This window comes from Opisthorchis viverrini (assembly GCF_000715545.1).
Source record: "Opisthorchis viverrini unplaced genomic scaffold opera_v5_16, whole genome shotgun sequence".
Lineage (NCBI taxonomy): Eukaryota > Metazoa > Platyhelminthes > Trematoda > Opisthorchiida > Opisthorchiidae > Opisthorchis > Opisthorchis viverrini.
In genome coordinates, this window is record NW_008751672.1 from 2603003 (window position 1) to 2620581 (window position 17579).

The 17579-nt window shown below is 42.4% G+C and overlaps 2 protein-coding genes across 2 annotated transcripts in view; one reads left to right on the forward strand and one right to left on the reverse strand.

Annotated features, from left to right (window-relative positions):
* Positions 1-858: 858 nt before the first annotated feature.
* Positions 859-17579, reverse strand: part of T265_01521 (hypothetical protein) — a gene marked incomplete at both ends in the record, with an annotated part of 55806 nt that continues 39085 nt past the window's right edge. Inside the window, one exon of the mRNA XM_009165562.1 lies at positions 859-953. Coding sequence (XP_009163826.1) covers positions 859-953 — 95 coding nt within the window. The remainder of the gene's footprint in view (positions 954-17579) is intronic.
* T265_01520 (hypothetical protein) overlaps positions 2856-17579 on the forward strand; it is a gene marked incomplete at both ends in the record, with an annotated part of 54957 nt that continues 40233 nt past the window's right edge. Inside the window, 2 exons of the mRNA XM_009165561.1 lie at positions 2856-3091; positions 12237-12617. Coding sequence (XP_009163825.1) covers positions 2984-3091; positions 12237-12617 — 489 coding nt within the window. The remainder of the gene's footprint in view (positions 3092-12236; positions 12618-17579) is intronic.

Genomic DNA, 17579 nt, shown 5'->3' on the forward strand with positions numbered 1-17579 from the left:
TTGAACATTTGGCTCAAAGTCTGTTCCTCGAATGCCAAATGCCTTCACCTCAACAGTTACCTGTAGGTATGCCAGTACAATAAAACCGAACAGTTGCATGATCTCTTCCTGTGTTCATTGAGACCGCTTGTTCGACCGATATCCTCTCCTTATGTTGTTGATTTGCGAATAACCTGGGGAGAATCACTCAGGTTTGCCCCAGTATTCATCAACATTCAAAACTTGATTCCGTCCTTGTCAGACTTCTTGGGGAGGATTCGTTTGCCATTCCACAGAGGCGTTAGCTGCTCATCACACGCGCGCAACCGAATCATATTACTTGCATTTCTCTTCACTTTGCACTCAAGGTGTCATTCTACACGGATCAGGTTCTATGACTCTCCTCATATCCAGTTATTTTGTCTTCAAAATTTAAACCTATTTTGAATTCTTAAAGGTGAATTCATGTCATTTTGTGCTCGAATGATGTCGTTCCTTATATACTTTACCGTAGAAATCCCAGTTGATGGCGGTGCATATTTTGAACTGCTGAGCTTCTTCCATTTCCATGAGAAAAACAGTTCACAAGGCTGCTGAAAACTGTTTGACATCCCTCTTTGAGCCATTCTTGGGACTCATTAGGTAGGCACATTCCCCGAGCGTCCGTCAACGTCATGTCCCACTTGATCACAAATTGTACAGATTTCAAAAAGTACTCTGATGTGCATATCAGTTCGGTTATCACGGGATGCTCAGATGAGTCTCTCGGTTGTGATATTCTTCAGTTCGCTCACTGCGATTTGCAGTTCACAAGCAGTACAATAATCGCTGAAAAATTAAAACTGTCCTGTTCTGAAGTTCCACCAACAGATCCGACAATCAGCGTACCGGTTGATAATACCAGGTTGTACTACGTGTATACTGCCGTTCGTCCGGAGGCCCTCGATTGCTGTCCACAGATCGTTGCCAGTCCCCTGAACATTTGGGAAAGTTTATGACCAAAGATACAGAATTGAGAAATTTATCGCACGCGATCCAAATGCTTCCTACGTTGTGGTCTTAAGCTCATGACGTGGTTGAAACAGAACAGCAAAACTCCTTAAGAAAAATCATCACGGGATACAGGACCTTTCAACCCCTTCCTGATGAAAACCTCTGTTCGGAAAGGTCCTTTTGACGGACTTCTATTTCGCATGCTAAAAGCGACAGCCGCCGTACACCAAGTTGAAAATTCGTTCATTCCTTGATGACCGATGATTACCACTTATTCACCCGGATTTTTCGATAAGTGGATTTTCTATAATTAATAGGGCAGAAGCGACTTTTGGTCATCGTTAACCCGATAGATAGTGGAAAACAAGTAATCAAGCTATTGCCTTCTAGTTTTCGTACAGCACAATGGACTGAATGACTTCGGGTGGTCAAGAAACGAAAGCTTGTGGGGGCACATTTGGATATCTCGGAATTTCGGAATTACGCCAGGATGAGACTGAACCCTACCGTAGTGTGAAGGTTTGTGTGCCTCTGTGACCCATATTAGGAGTGTCCTTGCGACACTCACAGAATCATTCATACCAGGTTGGTCAATGATTAGAGGTCTGACCAAAACAGTCCCCTGGTTCTCCATGTTGAAGGTTGGAACATGTGTGCTGGCTTGTTCATTAAAAATGGTAATGTGTCTGCATTTCTTACCAAGCAGTGCTGCCTTGCGGTCAGGCCCTTTGACCTCCAGTCCAGGTAGGACTCCTCGACAGTATCCTAGCCTGCGTGCAACCATGAATTGCGGACTTGTACAAAAGCAAATTATCATTGTTGAATACTGGTGTTATGCTGTGGATAACGATGTTGATGGTGGAGATTAGTCGGCCGTTTTAATGTTCGTTCATTAAGCAAAATCATGGAAGACACGAGTACTGATATACTTATAGGCGATGGATGGCTCAACCGGGGGTCAGAATTTGTCCGATCTCCAGCTTCTTCTGCCTTTATCTGTCAACCCAAAGCCAGTCCTACCTGTGGTATCATAAGTATTTATACATCGGATGAGAAAAAGTCATTGGTTCCATGAATTTCCCTCATGAGCACGTGACGAGAGACTCTAATCGTTGGCTGCGAAAAGAATCTGAAAGAAAAATTAACAGTTTATTTTCATAAAGGAAACTACTCACAAGGTTGCTGAAAACTCTTCGACAGCCCACGACCGGTTTCGCCCTTCTTGGGGCTCATCAAATAGGTGCAGTCCCTGAGTTTCCGTCAACCTTATGTTCGATTTGAACCTAAATTGGGCTGTTTTCGAGAATATCGTGCCAACCGAATGAAGAGGCGGCCTGTGTGCAGCACATTCACTAGTAGATTATCATAGACGAGAGATTCAGTTGAGTCTCTCGTGGAAACCAAATTGATTTGCATATGAGTGTATTTCTCGAAAAATTAACAGTCTTATGTATCGGAGATATAGAAAAATTTAATGTATACCTCACAGCAATGTAAAAGGATCACAGTTGATACGACATCACTTCGAATTTTTAGTTTGGACAAGATGGAAATATGGCTAACGTAACGGATGAGAGTGGGGATCAGTTTCGTTCATCTGACTCCAGCCGACCTTACTGGGTATGGAGCAGCAGAATTACGCTGGTATTCTCCGCATAGTTTCACTAACAAAACAGGTTTTGTTGCTCAAAGCAAACGGGTCAACCGTAAACAAATATAGGCCAATCAAACTGCCCAACAGCCATCGATCGTAATGCGCGTACATCGGTGCCAATCGTATGAAAGCCGATGCTCGCGATAGTGTCGCATGGTTGGCTGTTGTCAGGCAGCGTACTAAGACCATAATATTTTGAAACATATCCAAGATTCTATGGACTATATTGCTTGGTTTGAAATGGTCTGTGATGTCCTGTGTGCCACACTGGGATGGATGCATACCGGCTGTCGGATAATACACACTTCCTTCCCCTAACTTTTCGTCTTGACCAGGAAAAATATAACGAAGAAACTCATGTACGTCGCTTCCTCAAGAATTAGGTTGCCTCGAGGTCAGTCGGCGCACTTTAGTCGAAGACTTGCAGTCAGTTTCGGTGCTTTCCTTCTAACCGTTGCACTTTTGGTAAGTTCGTCGGTTGATTTGTACGCTCTGTAGAATATTCATTAAGCTAGCACCATCATCATTCATTACTTAGTATTCATACTTTGAATGTTATTATCCCTTTCGGAGGTAAACCCACTGGGGTTATGGATTACGAGGACTGTGATAGCCTGGCCACTATCGATGATGGTTGTCACAATCCAAGTGTACATCCGATGAGACTGTATGTGACCGATAAAAAAATTCGTTTTTTTAAGCGGATGACTGTATTGTCAGCTTAGTTTACTCACTAGGCAGCACCATGCTTGGCAAGTACTGAAATTGTCAATTTGTCTACCACTTCACCGAGGTTTGTCCACCTCTGCCGAAGACAGGAAAAGCCAGGGGTCAATGAGCGAGCTTAACAAGCGCAATTAATTCCAGGTTATCGTTGCGGGTAAGGAGGCTGTCTGAGGTAACTACGTTGATTTGATTTCTTGCGAATTCGTTGAGGCACGCAAAATGGGATATATATATATATATATATATATATATATATATATATATATATATATATATATATATATATATATATATATATATATATATATATATATATATATATATATATATATATATATATATATATATATATATATATATAAATGTCTTCTAACAATGGAACCGGACAAACTGACCACCACTCAATCGGTTATCTTTTTCGTGTTACGCCTTAAGGCAACAGGAAAACGATCTCGTTTCTTCAGTTTGGGAAATGAGTAGACTTCCCGTCCAAAATTTCCACCTTATTACCAGAAGCCGATTTTCCCACGGAGAGAAGTGAAATCATTCTGATTTGTCTGCTACATGAGAACCAATCAAACTCACCTGTCCGACATAAATTGTCTCTCTCGTTTGTGTGCGCGCGCGCCCGTTTGCAGTGAAACGACACAATTACTTCCATCGACTTTGAAATACACACTGGGAAGAGTCTTACAGTGAGTCCATTAGTTAGGTGAGTACTGGTTTACCTTTTGCTTTTTTCGCCACAAATCCATGCGGTTCTTGGTGAGTTTTGAGCAGAACGCATCTGTATAGTTATCCAGGTGACTGAAGTAATACAAAAACCGCTTTGTTTTGATTCAGAACATGTACTCTGAATGTCAATATACAATAAAATTGTTTATCTTTACGTGTATAGTTTTGTTAGGTGGACGACCACAAATAATCCAGCTTCGAAGCAATAATTTTGGTATTGATTCTCATTTGTTTTTAAAAAATTTCACTTGTAGTTTCTTGATGTATAACGCCTCAAAGCCACCCGAAGGAATCAAGAGGACTTGGAGATCTTGGCGGGTTGCTTAAGCCTAGACAGAAACCGTCGAGATACCAAGGTTGGGTTCAGCAAATTCGTGCTCTAACGATTGAGTTATCTGGAGCTATTTGATCCAGTGGGTGAATAGGCAATATCCGGACATATGGGAAAAGGCGTCAAAAGGAGTGAAGTTCTCACCAATTTGATATCGTCTCCTGTGAAGTTTTTCCACCTTCCACGAAGAAACCCCTCAAACGGACCGGTGACCTTTGCAGGATGGATTTCGGGGAAGCCTGTCTCTCCTCAGACTCAACCTAAAAAGTTAGAAAATTGATCCAAGTGAGAACAGAAGCTTTGTAGTGAATACCAAAGATTTTACACATGGGAAGCAATCGAATGGTGAAACTGTGTGTCACTCAGGTTGCTTTGTACACGTCAGGTCTCCTTTCTTCGACGGTGTGCTAAACTGATTAAAAAAAAACACGTGCAGATACAATGTGATGTGAGTCATACGAAAATATGCCAGCCCAGGTGCTGTGTACCTCAAAGACCACGAGGGCACAGATACTGTCAGGTTACCCTAGCCTAAACAGGAGCAGTCGAAAAGCGGGGATTGGCTTCGAACCATGGATATTCCAGTCAATAGTTTTACAATGGTAAGCTCGAGATTCATGTAACGATAGAAGTTTGTTCTACGCATATTATTCTACTGTCAGTTGGTGGGCGTTTCTCAGGAATAGCCAGTAGCGTTCGTCGCACACTGAAGTAGAACCCCTTCGACATACCGTCACTCTTCGTTTTCATTTCAACAACCTTGTGAGTAGTCTCCTTTGTGAAAATATACTGTGATATCTCGAATATCGTGCCAACTGAAACATGAGGGGTGTGCAGCACATTGATTTGCAAACGAGTGTATTTCTCGGATGCTGTAGGGTTGTTTGAAAAACTACTGAGATGATATAAAAATCACTTGTGCACGTAAGAGAGGTTCAATTGAAACTCCAGAGAATCAATTGCCTTTTGTTCCTGACATCGAACCATCCTCTAGATCCAGAGGAACTGATGTTCAAGATATTGGGGTACGTCTTTTTTCATTAGAACTACTTCGCCAGTGGTCAGTTTCAGCTGAACCTGTGACAGGTTGTGAACATTCAGGTTGTATTGTCAAACTAAATAGTAGATTGTCAAGAACTAGAAGAGAATTTGGCATATCTTGAGATCAGAAGTCTAAGTAAATGTGGCATGAACCAAAAGTATACATGGGCACAATCCAGTTGTGAACATTGAATTTCGGACATTCTCCAGTTGTTCGGCTGACTAGCAAAAGTCATCCCAATAGGATGGTCTAAATGGATTTTCTTGAAGTGAGACAGCGAGTACAGTCACCGAAGGGCGTGGCCTTCTTGTGTATGTATGGAAACACTCTTAGTTGCAAGGTTCGATTTAGATAGTAACAAAAATAGTTTGCGCGTGAGGAGGATATAGAAAATAGACCACTGTTTCCTGGAAACCGGTCTACGTAATTCCCTTATCTGATCATCAGAATTGTTCGTTAGTTCATTGGTACGTGGAGCGGTTTGGCATATCTTTCGTCTCAGTGCAAACCAGGACTCGTATGCGGGATTGCAATCTAAACCGTACGGCATGAAAAATCTTGGTGTCCAATTTCATTTAGACAACGAAAAAGGTACTGGCGGGCACGAGAACGTAGATAGTTTATTTCACAATATGTTGTCTTTCGCCAATCTGCTGAAATCTTAGCTCTATGAGATTGCATCTTCCACAACCTGAGGATGCGAAGCTGAACCGTTTCGTTGACAGAGGTTTTCCACACAAGCTTATCTTTTGACGAAGACACTGATAGCTAGAGTTAGTCCTCTAACCGTTCATTGGATGCAGCGTGCGACTTACCGGAATAATTACGCAGAACAGGACACAACCTGAGGATGCGAAGCTGAACCGTTTCGTTGACAGAGGTTTTCCACACAAGCTTATCTTTTGACGAAGACACTGATAGCTAGAGTTAGTCCTCTAACCGTTCATTGGATGCAGCGTGCGACTTACCGGAATAATTACGCCAGAACAGGAACACGGCCGTTCAAACGAGAGTGGTGTGGCTATGAACAAACATACCTATCCCGCCAAACCCCAAAATTAATTAACATCGTCTTGTTGTGTTTACTTCATGGTAAGCCGGTCGCCCTGGTCAAGTATTTTGTGGTACTTTTCAGGTTTGTGCGCTGAGCGGGTTCGTGTGCAACTGTTGAGGGGCAGCTTCAAGGACACCAAACATTTTAACGTTTTTCACACATGATTGATGAGATGGTAAACCTCGGATCTATTTCCAAACTAATAACTGTCATAGTTGATAGTAGGCCGAGCGTCGGTTTGCATAAGTGAGCGTACATGGAACGCACCCTCATAGAAATTAAGGCATCCAGTGTCTTTTCTTGACGTGTTACACTACACATTATTTATAAGGTTGCTGAAAACTCTTCGACATCCTAAAACCAGTTTCGCCCTTCTTAGAACTCATCAGGCAGACGTAGTCTCCCGTATTCAAGTGACATTTCACTAAACGTAGACTAGCCACCTTGAAGTCATCGAATCATCAATGGGCTTTCCGTGTTGCGTTGACTGGCATCGTCACTAGTGTGCGCTATCAAAAGTCTGAAAATATATCTCGCGGTGATGTTTACACGTAGATCAAATCTGTCACCACTAATTCCCGACTGCGGTCTGATTGGACGGTTATTGAGTTACCTCCTTACGGAGCAAGCGCTAACTCCGCTCATGTGGGTAGTACTTGCACCCAGTTTAAGCCTCTCAGAACTCCAACGTGAAGCACTTCGGGGGGACCCAAATCCAGCTAGTCTCTATTCTCAGCAGGGTAAACCCCATTTGGTATTCTGACATCGCTTTTAAGAGCATATGAGAGAAACTAGTGAAGTATTTTACTGAAGATAAAGTGGAACCATGTTTCCAAACAAACTTAACAGGACCTATGTAAGACCAACCAGCCTATCAAACTCCAATGTCAGCCTTGAACTCCAGAATTCATTCCCACCAAGCTAAGCGATTTGGCGTCGCAGCTGAACTCGATGGATTTTTCGAGCAACTAACAGACTTTATTTCGACTTCTCCCGAAGCTAAAATTTGATTATAAGCCAAGATTTCACCAAAGTTTAGCCCCGATTGTATTACAAAAGTTTTCCTGACAAAAGCTCATAGCGACACAATGCAACAGCCATGGGACACTTTCGACAATATTGTCCTGAAGGAAGATGAATGGCCTTTCTAAACAAACCATATTAAACCAAAAATTAGTAGGTCAGATACAAAGTCCAAAGTGAAAAAGCAACACCAGAATTGGTGAGCATAAAAGAAGGATTAACAAACTACCAAGGAATGCAGAAGAATACCAAACGCTGGTCAAAGACTCAGCGATGGCGGTACATGCCTTAGACACGGGACATAGAATAGATCTGGAGAATGGGGAAGTTTTAAGACGGGGACTGCGAGTCACACAACAGCGGCTGATAGCCGAGGTGGTGGAAATTGCTAAGCATCACAGCGTGAATAGAATCGAGGGTGTGGAGCTAGCGAGCGTACGGAAAGCGATCTTAGATAAGCCGAGTTGACACGTGACGGTGTGGTTGTCAATCCACTTAGGATCATTAGAAAAAACCGGGGGGTAGGGGTGGAAACCCCAACCGACCAAAGGTCACAGCATCCCTCCTACACAACTTTCTTAGCACTAGCTCACCCACACAGACTAACAGAAGGTTCAAACGAAGTTCAAGAGGAACCATCAAATGAACCGAACCAGAAGAACTAGACCCTAGGCAGGACCCAAACACATGTAGGTTTCCCCACCGACCCAACACTTGTTCAACCACTCTAACACACTAAAATCCCTCGGCCGACACCCAACAGAGATTTAGCTTGACTTAGCTGATTGGTTCTCCTTCCGCCTTAAATCTCGATCAACCTCGGAACCTAGTCACTTGGACTGACGAAGCTTTTGTGTCAAAAGCGAAACGTTGCCCAGTAATAAATCTACCGATTGCTACCAAACGATGACTACCCAATCGGTTTCAAGTATTTTCCAAGATGATGTCTTATTCGTAGGAAGGCAAAGTTGCAAATATGAAAACTTCACAGTTTCATGGCAGGATCAAAATACCGCTCTCTGAGTCCGTAAGGTTCACAAAGGATTGAAATTTACAGTCCACGGAAGACTCAGACATCGGATAGCACCCACTGTTTTCTTGTTCACTTGTGTGTCTTCCTTACATGGCTGAACATATCACAGATTAGTATGATTGTTGATGGGCATACCAAAGCTCAGAAAAGCAGGGTTGGAAACCCATAGTTTGAGAAAAAAAGATTACTTGTAGGGGGTTATGAGATAAGTAGAGTTCGCTTTCACATCACTCTGGTTTGAACGACCCTCTCTCTGCCTTAGGAGAATTATTCTTGTGAGTCCACGCCGAAGAGGGAGCTCTGAAATCGAGTTACACGCTCATTAAAGCTCATCGGCAGTATATATCCTTGGCCGTGGCGGGGTTCGAACTCCGGACGTTTGGCATGCGAAACGAGCTTGTTGCCACTACTTCACTAGCATATGCTGTATGCACCTGAATCGTCACGTATGAACAGATCGCGGTGTTCATGTTTGGGCGGAGCGATCGGTGTGGCCGGTGCTCCGAACTCGAGCGATATTCTTCAGTCGCGTTTGCGTTTTGTTTGAGGTGCATGGTCTTGCTTTTTTCTTCGGAAGGCAAAAGTGTGTCATATTCCGAGTGAAACTTAGTCTTCTGTTTTGTTGACAAGATCCATGAGGAAGCCCTCTTTCCTCCCGGTCCATTACTAAGTGGCCCCGATGGCTTGTTCTTGAGTTGTTTTTGTTCTCAATCATTCATTATGACAGTTGAATTCTTGTCTAATCAGACAATATTGATCACGTTCAGGCAAATTGGCTGAAGATAATTGGAATAGATAATGAGCACCATTAGCATAAGTTGCTCTCATGTGATTGTTCTGCCGTATAGGTGGCTACCTGTGCAATTGATCCGACAGTGAAAGCACTCCCAAAAATGTCGGTGGAACGGAGTTTCTCATTGGACGGGTTTGTCTAGAGGGGAATAGCTATATACCTCTACGCAAATGGTCGTTCGTTTAGGGACCACCCTTTCGCAAGTACCCAAAGAGAAGGAGAGAGAAACGCACCTTACGAATAGTTGTTTCATTCGCAACTACCATACTGCTAATAGGTACACAACTTATGGGTATCCTTCACTGAAAAATTGCCCTTCTTTTAGGGGACACTGAAGTCAGTCATTTTAGGGTGAGCTGGCCACATGAAGTGGAACCAATAATAATTTACTGACCCAGGTGTCGGTTACGTTATCACCATCGAGCTTTCTCAAACAGTCGCGGGATTAATTTCGCACTTTTAACGCACAGCAGTATAGATGCCAGATGCTTGCATTGTCTGCTAAGCTTTGCAATGTCGTTGGGAATAAATTGCCAGACACGGTTAACGATGTGATTGCTGACTACGTAATATGATTTACTGCTATCCGTTGTTGAATCCAAGTTTACCTTATGGCAATTCCCCCATTCATTCGCTTACTCCGTCCGTGTACTTTTGATCTCCAGCTGCTTTGCGTATCCGTACCCGCCACTCACCTTGTCGCAGAGGCCACCCTTTCCCACCCTCATGCATTGACATGTGTGTCTGTGTGTGAATGTGCGCTGCTGACCTACTTACCCGTTCGCGTCCGTGTCCCGTTTACTGAGCCTGTCTTGACTTGCTTTCTTATCGGTTCCGTGTGATCGCACGTGCAGTGAGCATCACGAGACCGTCGTCGAAAAGGGCAATCGCAGCCCACGCTACCGAGCCATCATTCCGCTCGCCGTTGTTTGGTGTGCGAACGTTGACACTGCACTGTTCCGGTCGGTGACAGACCTGAACGCTACGATCGTGAACAATTGAGTACCGCAGAATTACGAACCCAATTCTTCCTTTTGATATTCGGGATTGTCGAACCAACGCGTCACCCAAAGTTCCGTATCGGGAACCTCAGCATCCGTTAACTCGGGGATTAGATAGTTTTGAGTTCTTCCTATTCGCCAGTGTTTATTCACCGTCTTTGTCAAGTGGGGGAACTTCGGGAAATGTTTAATTAGGACTGCAGTGACTATCAAAATACATCAGTTTACAGAAAAAGAAATAAAACGGCACGGGGAACGAACCAACGAATGAACCGATCAGGTCCATCATTCAACTTCCGAACAAGCTAGTGACTCATTTCGAGAGGTGTTGTATATTTGGACACGATCGATTTCGGTTAGTCGGCACTAGCTTAGTAAACATAGCCAAATTTCGGATTGACATGCCGGAGTAAAATGCTGACCGCTGTTCTGGAGCCAACCCGGTGGCCGGCTATCAACTTACTTCCTCTCGAGAAATTGAAGTGTTTGGAAAATGGCACAGTAACTGGTGGCCAACGTACACTTTGAAAATGGGATGAATCCATTCCTATGATCTATCTAGATTGGAGAGGTGTTAATTATCCGTGCGACAGGTGCTTAGTTGTAGAAGGAAACATGGTGCGGGTTTTGGTGGCGTTCTATGTATCTGTCAAAGGTTTGTTTAACTGGCGTCGAACTGGTAATGTTTTCAAATTGCACCATAATGGCATCTAACTACTTCAGCAGCGAGATGTCTTCTGAAATAGAGTCACAACTAGTGTGTTTGTTCGCGGTATATGGATTTTGGTGTTGAAAAAGCGAGGCGATTGTTTCGTCGACAGTGCTGCAATCCTGTAGCTGATTTAGGCTAGAGGTAAAGTTAATGTCTCTAGGCCTCTACTTCGAATAAACTCAGCCGACACTATTCAATGTCGACTTCATGCACTGCTACTGGATATAACTTGACCCCCCCCCTCCTGGAAACATCACAAACGAGAGATTCAGCTGGGTTTCAGGTGAATCTCTCGCAAAACCAAATTTGTTTACAACCAACTGTATTTCGCTAATTCCGTGCAATTTGGTCTTAAGTCAAACATAGTGCTGGCGGAAACTCGGGGACTGCGCCTACTTGATGAGTCCCGAAAAGGGCGAAACCGGTCGTGGGCTTTCGAAGAATTTTCAACAACCTTATGAGTAGTGCATTATGCCATTTCATTCTTTTACCACCTTAACATTAGTAGTGTTAATGAATAGGTCTCAGTAACAGTTAACCGGAGCTGCACTGGGGAAGTCACTGTATTACACTGAAACATAAAGGAACCGATGAGTGACGCATGCAAATGGATGCTAAGTGGACAACTTTTGCTGGCGCTCATTGTTAGTCCATCATATTAAGGCTGGCTTGCCAAGGCCCTCCGAACATTTGTCGCCGATCTCATCCTGTTAAATCTAGATTGACGCCTACAGCTTATGTGCACCGCATCGATAACAGATAGATGGATGCTTTGGGTCATTAATCATCTGAGCGCTCAGATCTGTCAGGGTATTGTCACAACGCGCATGCACCAGTAATTTGCAAAATGCACAATTAACTACGGTAGTGTCTCGACTTATAAATACTTATAAATACTTATAAATACATACATAATTGTTTGCTGGACTGAGCAGTCTGGTGTCTTTTGAGGCAATAGCGAAATCACTCTGAAGGTGATAATCGTCTTGATAAGTATTTCCAGTCTTATCACGCTTGTCTGGAGCCCAGGACGGTTGTGCGGGGTGCAAATATGAGCGAGTGGCTTAGAAAAATGCCTGCTCACCAAGTCAGAACAGTGTAGTTTCGAAAATCCCACATCAGAAATATTATGCATATGCGCATATCTTATCTGCTCACAGGCCCTCACACTCAAGTGGTACCTTCCAAGTCCCCTGGATATCATCAAGACTCCAGTATTTCCAAAGATTGACCGAAACCCAAAACCGTATACAATTCACCTTGTTCATGTGATCAAAGGAGAGGCTACACTGGCTCGATCTATTACGTTGTTGAAGAGTGTGTTCTACTACCGGGGCATACTCAGATCAAATTCACCGGAATGCTATCTTCGGAGAATCCCATCGCCACATCTGTGTGCCAAACAACGCGTGATAGAACAAGCGTCCATTCACCTACATCTCATAGTTGAACAAAAACTTTTATCCGCGACACATTCCTGCGTCAACCAATGGAGGGTGGCCCAGTTCAACTGGAGTGTTTACGATTTGGATCTCTACTTGGTAAGTACCCTGAACGAACTTCGAACAACACACGTAGTCCCGATTCTGACTTGAATCAAGTCAAGTCAACAGCATAATGTTACCAGAACGCTATGAATCAACTTTTAAGTGTAGTGAGCAAAAGGACGAGAAATTAAAGTGAATGTCCGAATGGAGCGAATTTTCAGCAGCAGTTTACTGCTACCAACAATGAATGCTCCACCATAATTACTATTGAGTAAACAATCCAAAAGCACAGGAATCTGGCTCCCTTGGTGACCTCATAATACTAGAGCACTTACAGAGCTTTAGACAATCAATAATGGGGCCAAAAGTGCACATCGTCTTGTTTACTCTTCAAATTTCAGTGCACCTTGCCACAATACGCTGAAAGTCCTAAATTTTAACCTCGAGGTTGCCGTACTCAAAATATTTTCAGGTAGACTGTACGCTAAAATGATGTGGGGGTAGCGCAATCGAGTCACGTGTATGTGCATCCGTATACTCACACCACGTTCCAGGGACCAGCGATTGTTTCTTCTGGCCTTTGTACGGCAGCCGATCTGATGCGGTGAAAAGTGCTGTAGGACGCCAAGTTCATTTTATCTTTTGATGAACCCGCATGGAATTCTGCAGTACCAGAAGTGGCACACAATATTCGCCAAAAAATCGTGGACCTTTCTGTCAAGTTACAGCTCTAAGGGCGTACACATGCACATTGATAAGCCGGTGACTTAAATTTTCCTACACGGAAGACGATTTCAATCTTGCACCAAGAAAATCTGGCGTTGAGGATCTTAAAGGCAGAAATTATATAGAATCGGTATTTATTGGAAAGTTCTGAATTCGGATTAAACCTTGCAAGTAAATTTTTATCTTCCAGAAAAGGAAGAAACATTCGGAATCATCAGCGGTTTGCACATCAAAAAGACCATAAAGGCAGTGATCAGCACCACATCAAATGATGTGATCCGCGTGATTTCTTGAGTAAAAAGTCGTCTAAAAACAGTCAACATGGCACACCTTTTGACCGCTATATACTATACTATACTATACTATACTATACTATACTATACTATACTATACTATACTATACTATACTATACTATACTATACTATACTATACTATACTATACTATACTATACTATACTATACTATACTATACTATACTATACTATACTATACTATACTATACTATACTATACTATACTATACTATACTATACTATACTATACTATACTATACTATACTATACTATACTATACTATACTATACTATACTATACTATACTATACTATACTATACTATACTATACTATACTATACTATACTATACTATACTATACTATACTATACTATACTATACTATACTATACTATACTATACTATACTATACTATACTATACTATACTATACTATACTATACTATACTATACTATACTATACTATACTATACTATACTATACTATACTATACTATACTATACTATACTATACTATACTATACTATACTATACTATACTATACTATACTATACTATACTATACTATACTATACTATACTATACTATACTATACTATACTATACTATACTATACTATACTATACTATACTATACTATACTATACTATACTATACTATACTATACTATACTATACTATACTATACTATACTATACTATACTATACTATACTATACTATACTATACTATACTATACTATACTATACTATACTATACTATACTATACTATACTATACTATACTATACTATACTATACTATACTATACTATACTATACTATACTATACTATACTATACTATACTATACTATACTATACTATACTATACTATACTAGATATCCAAACTGATTGGTGAGAGTCGTTGAATTGTTGCATAATTGCAGGCCAAACATGCAGTTAAGGAGAAACAATAACGGTTTGTTCTAGAAAGAGTTTACCTGTTGCTTTGCTGATCACTGTCGACCTCCTACAAGTTAATTCATTTGCGACTGCGAGCAAACTACTGACTAGGGATGAGATCAGCTTGTCCGGAATATCGAGTCCCTCAAAATTAGGCAATTTCGCGAGATTCGCGATCTAGATTGGAGACAATCTATCCTGCAAACGCGAGAAACACTGCACAGCTGTTTTATCCTTATTGGGAAATCATCAACAATGCGCGTCTCACGAAGCGCGGAGAGCCTCCGACCCGCATCATTTCAGCTAGTGGTTCAATACTTAACCGTTCGGTTCTGAGGGACTGAACAGTAGTGTGGTTACCGCTCATCCTTCGATCACGGAAACCACATTAAATGGCAACGATTGGCTGGTTCCTCGAAATCTTCCTCATCTTGTGAAGTTACTCTCCCTCTGAGTCGCTTATTGGCTTATATTGTGAGGAGATTTTGCTATTTGCAATTTGGATTTCGCCCTATCAGTGAACCAGTGTGTCTCTTCAAATAATTCATGTAATCGAGATGAATTAAAGGACTTCTTACCTTGCGTTCTGTATCTTTTCAGTGCAAGTGTATGTGGACTGTTTAGCACACGCTACTGAACCATTTGAAACTCCGGCAAACGTCTAAAGTGATGTAATCCTACGAAGGTTTTTTGGGCTGGAATCCCACACTGTCACTGTACCATTGGGGTCCATATTAGGCACAATCTTGGTTTTATTGGAAGCAATTGTTGTACACTCACCTTAATCTAATTAGTTTGTTGCGACACCCAATGGTCGACGCTTTGTACCAACGGCACCAGGAGTTCAGCACCTTCTAGGGCTTAAGCCAAAATGAACAAAATCCACCGAGTCTACTCAAGCATGACTTTTCCACAGACAAGGTACCTCTTTATAAAATGTTCCATCAGACTTAACTAACTAACTGTTTCCAAGAACGTGCTCAGGCATGATATGAACACTTTGATTAGGGAAGGGCGCAGACGCAGATTCTGGCAGTACACTGGGACCCCTTCCATGCGCGGACTTAATGCATTGGGCCTAAATGGTTGTCGTTCACAAAAAATTGATTCTAACCGCATCCGCACATGACGTTTATGAAAGCAGCAAGTCAGAATTCGTGGGGATTAAGCGGAGGAACTCTAATTTCTCTCGTTCCCAGTGAAACAATGGGATACAAGCCCACCCGCTTATTTTTATCACCGTCTGTTCACTCATTCTCTCACTTCTTTACACAGTCGATGGGACGAGACTTTCCGTTATTATAGCATTCCCCCGACCACGTTCGTACTGAAATGATCTACCAACTATCAACATTCCAGACAACAAACCAGGCTGCATTTTCCGCCCGAAACCGACAAAAACAACGAGAAACTTTCGAATGGGGAGTATTTCTCTGGGACGAACTCTCCGATAATGCTATGGCAAGCAAGTCATTATCCCCAGGTAGATTAAATCTAAATGAAATGTTAGTCGAACACGTCGATTTCATGTCTGCAGGACGAGATATTTTCTGGGAAGTTCAAACGTAGCGAAAAGGACTAAATGAGAACCTAATAATAAAGAATGCTCAACGAGAAATACACTCATTTGCAAGGCAATTTGGTTTTCACGAGAGACTCAAATGAATCTACATTCTACAACTGAATGTGCTGCACACAGGCCGCCTCATGTTTCAGTTGGCACGATATTCGAGATATCGCAGTATATTTTCATAAAGGAAACTACTCACAAGTTTGCTGAAAACTCTTCGACAGCCCACGAACGGTTTCGCAAATGAGTGTATTTCTCGAAAGCAGTCCAATTTGGGATCAAGTAGAACATGAGGTTGACGGAAACTCGGGGACTGCGCCTACCTGATGAGCCCCGAGAGGTGCGAAACCGATCATGGGCTTACGAAGAGTTTTCAGCAACCTTGTGAGTAGTTTCCTTTATGAAAAGAACGCTTACTAATACGATCAGTGTGATTGAACTCGGTGGGAAAGCGCTCCCACGATTTATCTGCTACTGGTGGTAAATTTAGCCAGCGTCGCATGGAAAGAAAACACTTCTCATGTTGCCTATATGGAATCACAAGCTTCCATCAATCGTAGACTCAATTAATTCCCACAAATGGCAAGGTGGTGAGGAAATATGCGATTCTTCAACCGCTCGTGGCCGAACGGTCAAGAGTTCAAACTTGTAGCCGGGAGGTCACGGGTTCCAGTTTCGTCAGATTCGCGCTGCTGATTATTCCCAATAGGGATGAAACGGCAGAATTGTGCTTCTCAACTTTTCAGCATATATTGGCTTCACCACAAGACAAATATACTTCCAAAATCTCCTCACACTAGCAACACCATTACTGCCTGCAAGAGGGCTTGCCTGCCTTGGAAGGAATATCTTGAGGGGATTGTTGTGTGCCGAAAGTTTGTTGCTGACACCAAATTGAATGTTGTAGCTCGTGTGGATGTATTATCTGAATTCCCGGTAGTATAGCGAAGGTCGGTAAAAGTTTGGAGCCGATCAGAATTGTGTAGCATTCTCATCCTTGTTCGGAATCATAGCCACCTCATCGAACTCCAGGGGGTTTCGAACATGAGACATCCCGGTTAGTATTTGAAGACTAAACCGCCTGCCCAAGAGCGGGTGATCAGCAATGTGATTCCATCCTACTGAGAAAGAATATAGCGCCATCCGTGCTTCAATCACGGAAATCGCGTCAAGTGGTCACGTGTCAGCTGACTCCTCGAGTGACGAATTCACAGCTTTCAGCCTCGCTAATCCTCTGATTCGTCCTCCTTCTGTGTATGTGCATTGCAGATGAAGGGATGCTCCACTATTCGCGTGAACGTTTTATCTGAAAGGTCATTTACTCGAGGATCCAGACAATGCGTGATCACCTGATACGAATCCCGTGACTGAAGGACGAATGGGGCTATATACTGTACTATACTATACTGCACTATACTATACTATATATACTATGCTATACTATAATACACTATACTATACTATACTATACTATACTATACTATACTATACTATA